At 49.6% G+C, this 13,830-nt stretch overlaps 1 protein-coding gene across 17 annotated transcripts in view; it reads left to right on the top strand.

Moving 5' to 3' along the window:
- Positions 1 to 13,776, top strand: part of ENOX2 (ecto-NOX disulfide-thiol exchanger 2) — a 36,876-nt gene extending 23,100 nt beyond the window's left edge. For 4 of the 17 annotated variants that reach the window (XM_074602035.1, XM_074602034.1, XM_074602037.1 and 1 more), the window contains exons 9-16: positions 6,028 to 6,142; positions 6,362 to 6,543; positions 7,116 to 7,223; positions 8,071 to 8,127; positions 9,322 to 9,430; positions 10,235 to 10,320; positions 11,765 to 11,873; positions 11,977 to 12,371. In XM_074602035.1, coding sequence (XP_074458136.1) covers positions 6,028 to 6,142; positions 6,362 to 6,543; positions 7,116 to 7,223; positions 8,071 to 8,127; positions 9,322 to 9,430; positions 10,235 to 10,320; positions 11,765 to 11,873; positions 11,977 to 12,089 — 879 coding nt within the window. In that variant the 3' untranslated portion in view covers positions 12,090 to 12,371. Of the gene's footprint in view, positions 1 to 6,027; positions 6,143 to 6,361; positions 6,544 to 7,115; positions 7,224 to 8,070; positions 8,128 to 9,321; positions 9,431 to 10,234; positions 10,321 to 11,764; positions 11,874 to 11,951; positions 12,372 to 12,874 lie in introns of those variants that run through there. The other 13 variants (XM_074602042.1, XM_074602041.1, XM_074602045.1 and 10 more) reach the window with 6 other exon arrangements.
- The last annotated feature ends 54 nt before the right edge of the window (positions 13,777 to 13,830 follow it).

Below are 13,830 nucleotides of genomic sequence, written 5' to 3'. Positions count from 1 at the left end.
ATGGGAATTACTCAGTCGTCTCTTGTGTTACAGGTAATCAATTTTCTCTTGGTCTTTGTGGTACTAGTAGCAATGCATTGAGATCCGTATGCTGATTGAAGTTGTGCACAATAATAATAATTACTGATCTGGTTTCTGCTGGTTTTTATGTTAAAGCAAGAGGGACTTCTAGAGAGAGGTTAAAAAACCAAACAAAACCAACAAACCCTAAGCGTCATCAGAGATCTGTTTTATCACATTTTATTGACAGAGTGAGGGGTGGAAATTATTAGAGCTGGACAGTCTGCAAACCCTGAGGGAGCATGTTCTCATATTTGCGTGTTTACCCCATGCAGCCACCTTGCTAGTGAAATACGGGGTTTAAAGGTGGTGACAAGGATGGGGATGATGGAAGAAGGCATGTCGCTCAAACTGCCCTTCCTGCAAGAGGAAGAGTAGTTCTCGGTCCCTTATCTGATCAAATCTTACTGCAGTCAGACACAACGTCAGGAAAAATAAAGCTAAGGTAAAGAAAGGCGGTCTCCCAGGAAAGTGATGGTTTTGGGAGATGCTTCTCCTGGAGTCTGTGATGCAATACATGCTGCCTTCTGTCCCCTGCGTAGTAGGGATGTCGCGTTGCTGGCTGCCTCTGGCAGTGAGGCCCATCCTGATGTTTGTCTGGCCCGAGGACGACGGGAGGAGGCAGCTGTGCTCCTGGGAGCGTGGAGGGTGACCGAGAGGCGCCCCATGGTGGATCTTCTGGTCAGAGCTCGTCTCCCCTGGAGTCTCACTTCTGTGTCCCTTCCCTAGAAAGGGGAAGTGGTAACAGAAGTACTGTCATCCCGGGGTACCAATAGTTTTGGAGGAAAGATAAAGAAATGGTATTTTTCTTGCTCATTAAGCTTTTAAAGTAGGATGGAGCTTGAATCAGGTTTCTGCCACTGGCAATAGAGAGTCTTTTGAAGTAGCGGGACCCAGATCTGAAGTGTAGAAAAGAACTGCTATGAAAAATACCTGCCTTTTATCCTAATCCAGGGAGATGCTCCTGTGTTTGGAAACATTCCTTGTTCACTGCATAAATGCTAGCAGTTTGGAGCTGATCTTGTCATTTGTGTGTCTTCTGACACATCAGGCAGAGCAGATGCTTTCTAATCTCAGCATAACCTTGTGAAGGTTTCCAGCCCAGTGGGTTGGCAGCGCCCAGCAAAGCTGTGCTGGGAACATCAATCTGGATGCGTAAGGTGGCAGCCGCGGCTGAGGCACTGGAAAGGAACTGGGTGTTTGGCACCATTGTCCAAGTGTTCCCGTGACAGATGTGTCAACAGCCAAGAGGGTCTTGTCTGCACACACTGCTGATTAGTCAGGTTTGTGTGGCAAATCCTACTCTGCATGACAGCTTTGGGTTTTCGTTTTCCTTTGTTTCAATTCGCGTGCTTGCAAAGCAAAGGTGCTGAGTGCTGGGGCTCGTCGAGTGCCTTTCCAGAGCCCCATGTAGCCAGTAGTGAATGAACCCTCTTGAGATGGGGAAGGGGGAGGCACCGAGTGAAGAGGCATTTGCCTAACGTTGCCCGGTAATTCTCTGGAAGACCAGTTTTCTGGGTCCCAGCTGGGGATTGCCCTCAGTGTTTCTAGCACACAGCCATCCCGCGGGAGCCTGCCTGTAGAGCTGGAAGTCTGGAGATGCTTCATGACCCCCACCCGGGCAAAGGCGCTGCTTGTAGACACGCATGTTCTGAAGTGCTTGGTTATTCCTAGGAAAAAGGACTGTAATACAGAAGCTGTAGAGTAGCAAATAAAGAGCGAGGTTAGCTTTCAACCACAGCATCTTGTTCACTTACTCTGTCAGTATGATGCTGAAATGCTGTTCAGCTACTCCTTCTCAAATCTCTCTTCTGCAATATTCAGGGGTCTGTCTCGCAAGTAGAGCCCCCAGGCTGGAGAGCACATCTGTTCTGCCCAAACCCCTGCAGCGTGCCGGTCCGTCAGGCGTGTGCACTGATTTCTGTTAGGGACCCACAGCTTCTCTGGGCAACCTGTTGCAGTGTCTCACCACTCTCATCATAAATCTTTTCTTCCCTATGTCCGGTCTGAACCTGGTTCAGTTGAGAACCGTTGCCCCATGTCCTGTCACTACAGCCCTTGGTAAAAAGTTTCTCTCTGTCTTTCTTGTAAGCCCCCTTTATGTATCGAAAGGCCATCATGGGGAGTGCAAATTTGGTTGCACAATATCCTCTCTGCATGTTATGTATTGAAAGGCTGCAGTAAGGTCTCTCCAGAGCCTTCTCTTCTCCAGGCTGAACCCCCCCAGCTCTCTCAGCCTGTCCCCACAGCAGAGGGCCTCCAGCTCTGACCATTTCTGTGGCTTCCTCCGGCCCCGCTCCGACAGCTCCGTGTCTTTCTGCTGTTGGTGCCCCAGAGCTGGAGGCAGCACTGCAGGGGGGTCTCAGCAAAGCAGAGCAGAGGGGCAGAATCCCCTCCCTCCACCTGCTGGCCATGCTGTGGGTGATGCAGCCCCAGATACGATTGGCCTGCGAGTGCACGTTGCTGGCTCGTGTCCAATTTTTCACTGCCCGCCATCCCCAAGGCCTTCTCGGCAGGGCTGCTCTCCATCCCTTCATCCCCCAGCCTGTATGGATACCAAAGGTTGCCCCAACCCAGAGGCAGGACCCTGCACTTGCCCTGTTGAACCTCATGGGTTCACATGGGCCCACTCCTCCAGCCTGTCCAGGTCCCTCCGGTTGGCATCCCGTCCCTCCAGTGTAAGTCTTCCTATGGTTCTGCGTTGTTCTCAAGTATCGAGTTCCCTGTTACAAACATGAAAAACAAGTCTATCCCAGCAAAGCCAGAAGTCATCTTTCACCTTTAAGATTATTTAAATCTGGGCAAAGTTGACAGGCTGGTGGACTAGATGATCTCCAGAGGTCCCTTCCAACCCTGTGATTCTCTGATCACCACTCGGTTGGGTATGTGCAGGCCACTTCCCCGCATAGCTGCGACCTGGGAGAAATCTGTCGAGCTGGATAATACCCAGCCAGTGGCCTGGTAAAGGAGCAGATGATCGATCCTCCACAACGTTGGAAAACTCTAATTGACCGTGTCTTCCTAGGAAGTTTTCAGCTGTGATCTCCATGTGAGACTGCACTTCTGGGACTTGGTTTTCAAATCCCACTGAGTCAAACCTTACGCAGTAGCTAAAGGAGGAGCTAACATTTCCTTTTATACCTGATGAGCCAGGCGGAGAGTCTGATTCCAGTTATGCCTCCACTTTGAGCCCTAGTGCTCCTGTTCTTTCCTGCGATTGCCTTCTATGCCGGGGTGGGAGCACTCTCTCCATTTGGAGCTGTCTTTTGTTCCAAGGTAAGTTCTCCTGGTGGGAAGAGGCAGCGAGACCACTGGTGAGGCCTCTTCCAGGAGTACTTGCTGCTGGGCTCAGCCTTCTTAGAGCCTTCTCTTAAAGGAAGGTGGACCCACAGGATGCATCTTCTTGGTACAGCTTTTGGCAGAATTTAATCCTGTGGGTCACCGCATCACAGACAGCCTGGCGGGCAGCTCAGGAAGGGGACTGTGGCAGGGAGTTGTTGGGCTGAGCCAGGGTCTTGTTTTTAACACTGGTGACTTAAGGTGGCTTTCCCAGGCGGTGCTGGTAGGTCCTGGAGCTGCAGGCAGTCATTGAGAAGCCACAGAAGCTTGAGACCTGGTGAACCACCATGCTACGGCAGCTACCAGCCAGCATGTTCCCTTCCTTAGGAAGGGCCTCGCTCAAGTATTTGGCTTCTCTGGTGCTTTTTCCTCTCCCATCCAGGGCTGGCCTCGGGTGCAGTCAGGGCGCTGGTGAGCCATGGCATAGCCAAGCCTGGCCCCGGAGCGTGCTCCACTCTGCGCAGCCATCTCCAGCTTTGAGGCTGCGTTAGCTATTGAGCAGAGTCAATTAAAGACGACGGGAAGATTCTCCTCTGATCTCCAACCCAGCTGCCATGTTACGGGTGGCCTCCAGGGCAGGCAGCCGTTGCTTTGGAAGTGTAGCCAGTGCTGCCTGTCGCGCTCGGGTCTGCCTTGTTCTTGCCCTTTCCCCATTGCTGTCCCCAAGGTTCATCCCAGCTGAAAGCATGGTCGTTATCGCTCTTGGCTGCTCTTGGATGTGTGCTTGGTGCTGGCAAGCAGAGTTTTTGAAAGTTTCAGACCATTAGAGTAAAATCCAGAAAGAGCTGGACATTATTTCATAAGCAAATCTTCTACATATTTTCTCCTGTGGCTGTTTCTGGGGTGTACAGACCAAGTGAAGTTGTGGTAAATGGACACCGGGTAGGGACACTTGGCCACCTGTGCTAGCCTTTAGTAAGTATTCATGGCATCTCCATCTCCTTCAATAACTGACTGTCATTTTCCGAATGTTGCTTGTCCCACTCCGCAGCAGGGATGGGGCGGCTGAGCTAAGTGTTGCCTTCCCTCGCACACAGGGTGATGCGTGTCCATGCAGAGCTCTGCTTCCGGAGCAGGGGACAGAGCAGAGGACCTTGCCTGGAGGAGCAGGGGGGGTTGGCCAGGTCTGCCTGGACGAGGTGAATGGGGCAGAAAGGACATGCACAGGCAGGAGCTGGGGTGGCTCAGGGACCAGTGTAGGAGGTAGCGTCTCTGTTCCTTTCTCATTCCTGCTGTGGACCAAGACTGGGACAGAGAGTGGAGAGGATCCCAGCAGCCGGAGGGAGAGTCACTGGTGGGGGCTGAGCACAGTGGGAGAGGGGAGAGAACCTTCAGGTGCTGCACCGCCATTGATAAGGGTCAGGAGGCGGCCGGGCTGTCTCTGGCCTCGTCTATGTACTTACAATTCCTGCTTCCAGCTGCTGTGACCTCTGTCTCAGGTAGGTTTTGGTGGTGCAGCCATGCAGTGCCGTGGAGGAGGCACGGAGCAGGGAGGAACGCAGTGGGCAGCGCTGGGGATCGTGGATACGGACGTGCTGCAGCGGGGCGAGAGAGGTGCATGGCGAGGTGGTACCGGGCACCGTGCAGGCCAGTGCTTGGAAGGTGTGGGAGAAAGAAATGCCAGGGAGATGGGTCGCTGGCCACCGGGCTGTGTGTGTCGGGGGGGACATCACCAGTGGGGGAGCTGTCGCAGGGGAATTAAGAGAAGTCATCATTGTGGGGTTAATGAGAAGGGTTTTATTGATGATTAAACAATGATCAAATGATAATTAATCGATGATTGAATGAAGATCAAATGGCAGTTAAGTGATAATTGAATAGTAATTAAATGGTGACTTGACAGTGATTAGACAGTGGTCAAACACTCTGTCGCTTACTCTGCTTCTAATAATTAAGCTATAGCTGGATATATCTATTAAAAAGTGTTGCTAGAATAAAATATACTTTTAGGCCGAATGTAAACTGTTGCTTACCTTGTTATAGATGTAAGATGTGGGGTAAGGGGTCTCTCAGCCTTGAGGGGTAACCTTTAGAGGCGTCCCTGCTGGAGGGAGGGCCCCGCTCTGCAGCCTGCTGCTGCCCAGAGAGCCCGGGGGCTCGGGGGGCTACGGAGGTGTAGTGTCAAGTGCTGGACTGGTAGCCGGAGCCCGGGGAGGGGTGCGGGTGGCACAGCCCTTGTTGTGTGGGGCAGGGCAGAGCAGCTCGTGGTGGCAGGGAGGTTCTGATCTCGATGTGCGCTGCGAGCGGGAGGACGCGAGGCAGCGACCCGGGGGAGGTTCCGAGGTTGGGCCGCGCTGAGCGAGGAGAGGCGTGTGGACATCAGGCAGGGCAGATGCGGGGAGGGGGATCACCAAGAAACTACCCTGCGGGAAAGGCGAGGTGCCTGCCCTGGGCAGAGAGTAGAAGGCAGATGGCAAGTCCGTAATACCAGCAGAACTGACAGATCGGCTCGTGCAAGATATTGTCCTTGATCTAATAGGCTGTGCCGATTTTTTTTTTTTTAATCGTTTCCCCTTTCTTGTATCACAGAGTTGGATTTTTCAGACTTAGATTTCAGTATCTTTTTATCCAACCAGTCTGTTCCTTGAAATCAGTATTTAAAAAACCCCTCTACTTTCTGAACCTTAGGAAATTCGTAACATTCATAACGATGAACTAATGGGTATTCGAAGAGAGGAGGAAATGGAAATGTCTGATGAAGAAATAGAAGATCCATCAGAGATGAAAGAAACAGAAGAGTCAGGTAAAAATCTACACTTACTACCGAGAGGTGCTCTTTGTCCAGAGGAGCTTGTTTTCTAAAGAGGCGTCGCAAACAGTGGTTGGGAGAAGTTCATTTTGGTACTCTTGATTTGTAACTGGGCGCTGGGAGCTACAGAGCCACTGTGCACTGGGGGAGAGCACCCGCGGGCTTCTTGCCCTCAGTCCTTTGACTCTTGGTCCCTGCTGCCTTGTTCTCCAGCGCTGGTGTCGCAGGTGGAAGCCCTGAAAGAAGAAAATGACAGTCTGCGCTGGCAGCTGGACGCCTACCGCAACGAGGTGGAGCTGCTAAAGCAGGAGCAGGGCAAAGCGAGCAGGGATGAGGACACGACCAAGGAGCAGCAGATGAAGCTTCTCCAGCAGGCTCTGCAGGGCATGCAGAAGGTGGGCACGACTTTTCTATAGCCATGGCCTTGCTCGAAAGGCAAAGGGGCTGTGGTGTGGGGCGGAAACACAAACAGGCAGTGGCATCAAGACTGGCAAATGGGAGCAACTTTCTGTCATTTCCAGTGTTGCCAAGAAAACCGCAAACCAGCAAACATTCAAAGCAGCGATTATTTATGAACTGATAAGTCACACGGAAACAATGCGTACCTTATGGATTCCTTGTGTGCTCTTTGCTTGGCCACACTGTGACTTCTGAAGTGCTGAGTCTGTGCTTACCTGCAGTCTAGCGCACAGCACGTGCTTTATTTCAGAGGCGGGGAAGGCTTGTTGATGACGGAATTACTGCCCCATGTTTACAGAGTCATGCTGGTTTTGTACGCTAATAGTGTTCACAAAGACATTTCTAAGGTACGTTGTAGAAAAGGTTTCTTGTTGTATACTTCACCTTGTAATTGTTCTGAGTATGGTCTGTCTGGTCTTCGTGGAAAAGCCCATATTCTTTTTATTTTCCCTAAACAGTAGGAGATGAAAGGCAGGTTAAGAACTGAGTTTTATCTTTTCTCTTCCAGCATCTTTTGAAAGTACAAGATGAATATAAAAAGAGAGAAGCTGAGTTAGAAAAAGTGAGAGAAGACAAACTAAAAATAGAAACATTACTGGAAAACCTGAAGGAGCAGGTATGTGCCATCCCAGTGCTTCCTTATTCTCTGTGATAAATGCAGTCCTTGGATTTCGTGGTCCATCGTGAGCGCAGTGAAGGAATTCTGTCCTTCTACACTCTTGTAGAAGATCCCTAGCCCTGGGTTAGGAGCACTCGTCTCTGGAAAGCTAGAAAAAATTACCTGTCAAATTGGAGGATGTATATCAGTAGCGAACTTGCTGATTGCTTCCTGTACCAGCGAGACAATCTACGTAAGCAACCGTATAAATAAGAGAGTAACTTTCATTTTATAGTGAACAATGGCATTGCAGCTGAAATGTGTTTTTCTGCAACTTGGGCTTTAAAAGATAAGAAAAAAGGGTCTCGATTATCAAACATTGATTTTTAGATTTGCACTTCAGGGATGCGTTTGGATTTGGCCTCCATAAAACACCGTTGAATTGAAAGTTTTTGTCAGTGTTATAATATTCTTATGTTTGCTGGATTTATTCTAAACATAATTACAAACTGTTTCTTCTCAGGTGTGATCCGCTGTGTCTCTAGATTGTGGACCCGTGCGTGAATCTCCACTTGCTCGGTCCTGTCCTCTCTAGCACAGACACAATTAGGCAGGACAGACGAGAGACATTGCGCAGCGTTTCTCACCAAGGCTTATAAAGCCAAGTGCTTGGTCTTGTCTCAGATTGTCAATCTTTAGCCCCACCTTCTCATGCTATGAGCTAGGGAAGATAATAAATGTCTTTTTAGTAGCTGAAAATGGGTTTGTATCTCAGTAAGCCTCAGCGCAGCAGTTGCGGTGCCTGATCTCAAAGAACAGAAGTACCAGACCATCATCAGTAACCTTTCCTTGTCTCTACCTCTAGCAAAGCATAGCAGATGAAGAGGACAAGGAGAGAGAGGCAGTTGATTGTCAAGGGAATGTAAGTCTAAGAGCTTCTTTTCTGCTCCTTTAGTCAGAATCTTACTGAGGGCAGTAATGGCCTCATTGTAAAATGGGCGATTTTTTAAGGTTTGGTTTGTTGTGAAGTGTGTAAGCATGGTAGATACAGGCGGCCTTTATGTACAAATTAGAATCATGAAGTTATCCATTTCTAGCAGCTTCTGGCTGGAAGAACAGCAGGTATTCGCAACGCTGTGGTGTAGAAATGGGTTTTGGTGTGCAAGGTAACTTGTTGCACTGTTAATTCAGCTAGCCTTCAAAAATACCGGTCGCATCTCCCAGAGAAAGCCCGTGCGTTTCCAGCAGGACACTGCTGGCTGAGCTGCAGTCCCTGCGGCAGCCCGAAGCTGTCTCCGTTTCCACAGTGCAGACCTTTGCTTGCTCCTGGAGACGCAAATTAGAGCCTGCCTGGGCTGGGACTGCACAGTTTCAGTCTGCGTAGTTGAGAATTGCACTGGCGTAAGACGCCAAGCAAACCCGAGGGACCATTTGTTTCTGTTACTGGCCCAAGTCCAGTCATTTCACTAGTGACTGGAGGCTATTTCCAATTATAGCTGTCTGTAGCTCTCAGACCACTGGAATTCCGCATAAAACTTAAGAATAAAAGAACGTCCGTCTTTTTAGTGCACCCACCAAGTCTTTGCATCACGGGCACTCTTGTGTTTATTGGGGGATAATGAATGATGCAAAATTCTGTTTTAATTCGGTACCACGAACTCAAGTCAAGGACAGTTTGATCCTAAACCCTCTGCGGCCACTGTGCGCTCCGTTACTCATATTGCCTCCGCTTAGGCATCTGAAAAACAAACATCTGCACTGAATTAGTCACTGCAAGGCTTGCTTTCTAGTCTGTTTTTTCTTTTATTATTTAAAATAAAGCCCTTCTAGAGCAGACGTCATAGCAGTGAACAGGGCTGATAAAGTGTGTGTTGTGGCATCTTGCTCAGCTTCATGGGCTTTTAATCTAAGCTGATAATTCAGACACAGCAGCGTGAACGTAGCTGTGCTTTGTTGGCAAAAGAAACAGTAGATACAGCAGTATGATGAATGCAACGACTTGCAGAAACGGGGAAACAAAAATACAGACTCTGGAGAGTCTGAGCAAGCTGCTGTTGGTGTGCAGGATGCCTGCTGTGCTGCCGGCGCCTGCAACGGGCCCTGTGGGTTTTTGCAGGAGAGCAGTACACCCAGAGTCTGCGCCTGCAGCCAGGAGAAGGAGAGTCCGGTTGAGAAGACATTGAGCAATAGTCCTGTGAAATCGGAACGAGAAGTTCTGTTAGTTGGTAAGTTATTTTGATGGGCTTGGTGGTGATGCTGGAGACCCGAACTGAGTGGGAATTGCGTCAAGGTGGCCTTGCAGCTCCTGCTGGCCACCACTTGTTCCTTTGGTTATGCCAATGGAGGTGGGAGTCCTGGAACCAAGGCAAGCCTTGAGCTTTGGTGGGGTCAGGGTTTCAACTTGTGCATTGCTCACGCAGAAATCTTGTGCTGTGCACCTTTGAGTCAAAGCCACACTTGTGTAAAGGGGGCTTGCGTGTAGTGACAGCCCAGGTCAGCACGGACGGGAGTGCGATGGTGGTCAGAAGTGCAAGCCTGTCTCTTTATCCACGGTCCTGGCCATCAGCTGGCACAGAGTCTCTTCATGACGAGGTGCAAACTTGGGTTGCTCTGTTTAATTGAGCGCTGCAAAACTGTTGGGACGGGACACGAATGCCACTGCCGCTCTCCCCATTTGCCTTCTGTCTTTTCCTGCTCCTTGACCTTTGATGGCACAGCTGGAGGAGAGCTCTGCTTTCCCTTTCCTTGGGCCTTGCATCCCCACGTGTACGATAATGTCAGTGTGGTTCATCACTGGGGACGTTCCCAGTCCCCAGCAAGGGGTGAGAGTGGTGAGGTTTGCTCTAAGTGCCGACCAGCGGCATTGGTTGGCTGTTGTTTCCTTTGCAGTCTATGAGCCAAACCTCACCGCACTTACGGCCAAAAATGCCCGATTAGATCCCTCTCTGCTGTGCCGGTAGTAAGAGAGCTGGTGTTCTCAGCTGGCTCTTGTCTCCTGAGAGTAACGCTTGTGGTGTTCCTTTCCCCAGGAATAATTTCGACTTTTCTTCACGTGCACCCGTTTGGAGCAAGCATAGAGTACATCTGTTCCTACCTGCAGCGCCTGGACAGCAAGGTAAGTGCACCAACCCTCCCGGTTCCCTGGGCCAGCCTGGGCGCTGTGTTTGTGCCCCGGCTGTGCTCGGCCCGTGCGGCTGGTGAAGAGCTTTGCTCCCTCCCCGGGCACAGTGTGGGGTTGGACAGTGGGACCTTTCGAGATTGTCTGTTCCACCCCCCGCCGTGGGCAGGGGCATCTTTCACTAGACCAGGCTGCTCAAAGCAGCCCGGCTGCTGGCTTAGCCTCACGCTGCGTGTCGTTATCCTAAATATAGAGCTGAAGAGGATGTTCTTACTGCAGATGTTCATGCGTAATCCCCCGCGTAATTCAGGAAAACCCTGTATTTTGCATCAGTCAATTCCATCTTTAAAGTCTCCATCTAAAATGTATTTTTGTTTATTCTGTTTAAGTTTGCTGCCTTTTTTTCCCTTATCCTTATGACCTCTAAGGAAAAGAGCAAACAGCCTGCCTCTTGCATACTGTTTATTATCTTATAACAGCTGCCATGCTGCTGTTTGTATATATTTTCTCTAAACTGAACAGTCATATCGTTCTTGTGTCTCTGAGCAAAGTTTTTCCGTATTTCTGATCTTGTAGCCCTTCACTGAGCCTTTTCTGTCTCTGTTTTGATACTGTCAATGAAGTCATTTTTAGGAGGGCGCTGTGCGAGGGTCTCATAATCCCGACGCATAAGCACCGAACCGCAGCCCCTGCTCACAGGGCCTGTGCTGGGCGCGGGGGTCAAGAAGGGCAGCAAGAGCAGCGCTCACGCACGTTCCTTAGTACAACAAGAATCTGCTATTTCCTGCGGTATTTCTGGGTATCGCTGGCTTCAGAGTAAACGGGGAGGGACTGAGCAAAGGCTTTTGAAGGTTCAAGGAAATTACGTCTCTCTCCTTACTATACTGTTCATGGGTTGTCTTTCCTTAAAGTGCCCCAGGAACAGGAGACTTACCAGCATGGGAATGTCTCTTGTGATTGGAACTTTCAGCTGCTTTTGTTTATAACTTACTGTCTAGTTTTCCTCATTCTAAGAAAGCACAGCTCGCTGGCCTGTGTTTTCCAGGCTCACTCCAGCCCTTTAAAGATGTATTGAATAATTTATCTTCTCATCCTAGTTCAGAATTTGCCTATGAGGTGAACAGCTGCCTTTGTTTTTCTTGGGAACTCTGAAAGAAATGTCATCACGTAATTCATCTGACTTCTGGCACTTCCTCTTTGGGCTCTCCAGTGTAGAATAGGGCTACTGGAGGTTTCTACAATAAGCTTAGCAGAAAATTATTGTGAAAAGGGCATCTTTTAACCTCTGCGATGGAGTCAGTCGTCTTTTATTGCTCGCTGACGCTCAGGTAAACACATCAGCCTGCGGACTTGCAGAGGTCTCTTGCGCCTGGTCCGTTGAAAAGAGTTCTTCCCGTTTGTTCTTCAGGTTACATCGTGGCTCTTTTACCCTTATTTCTAGTGTTTGTTGTACCTGCGGCCGTCTCACCCCGAAGTGCCAGCAGCACAACTCATGCTGTCCCGAGATTACTGCCAGGAGTATTTGGACAGGGCGCCCGGGGAAAGCCTAGGTGCGCTTTAGCGATAAAATGTGTCTGAGCTTGAATATTGACCGTCATTACAGGGCTTCCAAACCCCTTCATTTTTAGTGATGTTTTGCTTCTGCTTTCACAGATTTGCACCGCGGAAGTGGAAGTTCTCATGACTCGACTCCAGAACACGTTCAGGCAGGAGCTGAGTGGGGTTGGGGCCAGCCTAGAGAAAAGGTGGAAGTTTTGTGGCTTTGATGGCTTGAAAATGACTTGAGCTTCGACTTAACGCTGAAAGCAGCAGCGGGATATGTACAACGTGCGCCAAGAAAACCTGGGATGCCTGGGATTACCTCTGTTCATGTTGATTATCTTGCACGCATCATGGACTCGGGTGGGATAATATGTAAGTGAAACTGTAAGTCCAGAGCAGCACTGGAAGAAACTTCAAGTTCTGTAGCTTCTTTGGTCAGTTATTTGTTAACGGGCAAGTGCTGTTCAATATATTTTGTGAAAAAAATTCACGTCTGATATTTTTAAGCACAGCGTGTTGACTGTATGTTTTGCCAATGTTGTATGTGTTTTGTGTGCCCAAATCTCTCATCCTGTACCTTCTTTTTACTGGTAGGAACAGCCATAGACTGTCCTCTGAAGCAACAACAAAGAGGCATTTTCTGGTTTCTAGAACCACCAAAAGGGGAAAAAAAAAAAGGCATTTTTTAGACATTTCTATGATTAAAAACTGAGCTATGTTTAAACAGAAGAAGATTTAGATGGCTCAGAGTTCTCTGAGCCCAACAATTGGTTCTTTATCATGGTATTTTCTCTGCTCACGGTTAAGCTACGATGAAGCAGCGTCTCTAGGGGCCGAGTGCGATTCTGGCAGTGCCACTGGTGGGCTGTGCGTTGCAGAGTCAGTCTGTAAATAATTTTTTACATGGGAAGGGTATTTAACTTTCTGTTGGTCTGGGTGGAGCAGAGACCCTACATCAGTCCTCAGAAAAGGCTTACCAGCAAATTTCTCCACCTGCTTTTCTTTGGAGACCGAGCTTCTGGAAGTGCTACAAGCAACACAGACTTTTCTCCTCCTGAACCTTCCCAAAGGCTGTTCCTCGTGTTCTCAGGCTCCTCCCCGACCCTCTGCAGAAGGTTGGTAAGATGTAGGGTTAAAATGCCTTGGCCCATCGATCCAGCCTGTCCAGATCCCTCTGCAGAGCCATCCTGCCCTCCAGCAGATCCACGCTCCCACCCAGCTTGGAGTGATCTGCAAACTGAGTGAGGGTGCCCTCCATCCCCTTGTACGTGTCGTTGGTACAGACATTAGACAGAACTGGCCCCAACACCAAGCCCTGGGGAACACCACTTGTGACCAGCCGCCAACTGGATCGACAAGCTCTAGACAGTGAAAACGACTTGTGCCTCTCATCCCTTCACCAGTCGTCCCAAGGCCATGAAGTCTCTCTTGATTGCCCTTGGCCGCCTTCTTGCAACTTCATCCCTGCCTACCTGAAAAATCAATAATGGACAATGTTCCAAGGGCCATACCAGGGTGGGAGGTTTTCTCCTCACATCTGTAACCCTGGCCCCAGGGAGGGGGTCTAGTTGTCGTGTTGGGCCTTCTGTTGCCTCAGAAGGGAGTCTCCTATGACAATGGCCTGTTGTTTTATCTTTATGGAAGTGGTTTTGGTGGAGGGCATAGGTCAACTTAACCTTGACAACACCTCCAAGCTTGATGAGCCATCATCCTCGTCGTTGTTGGTTCCACTTGCAGAGCCTCGTGCCTGTTGTGCACTGGGAAGGTGGGGTGGCCATGGAGGAGACGTGCCTGACACTGACGGCTCGCTACGCTGGGAGCAGGTGGAAACCCTGCTAAAGAAATGTTCTGAATAGTTGTGTCACTGCAGGGGAACACTGTATTTTTAAGGAATAAACATTTTTTATGGGCAAATCTTGGCCCTGCTGCTTTCTTTTGCTCGCCTAGCTTTCATTGGCTGCTGCA

Source organism: Larus michahellis, chromosome 9, assembly GCF_964199755.1.
Source record: "Larus michahellis chromosome 9, bLarMic1.1, whole genome shotgun sequence".
Lineage (NCBI taxonomy): Eukaryota > Metazoa > Chordata > Aves > Charadriiformes > Laridae > Larus > Larus michahellis.
Note: the sequence above shows the minus strand (reverse complement) of the source record. Positions and strands in the feature narration are given on the sequence as shown.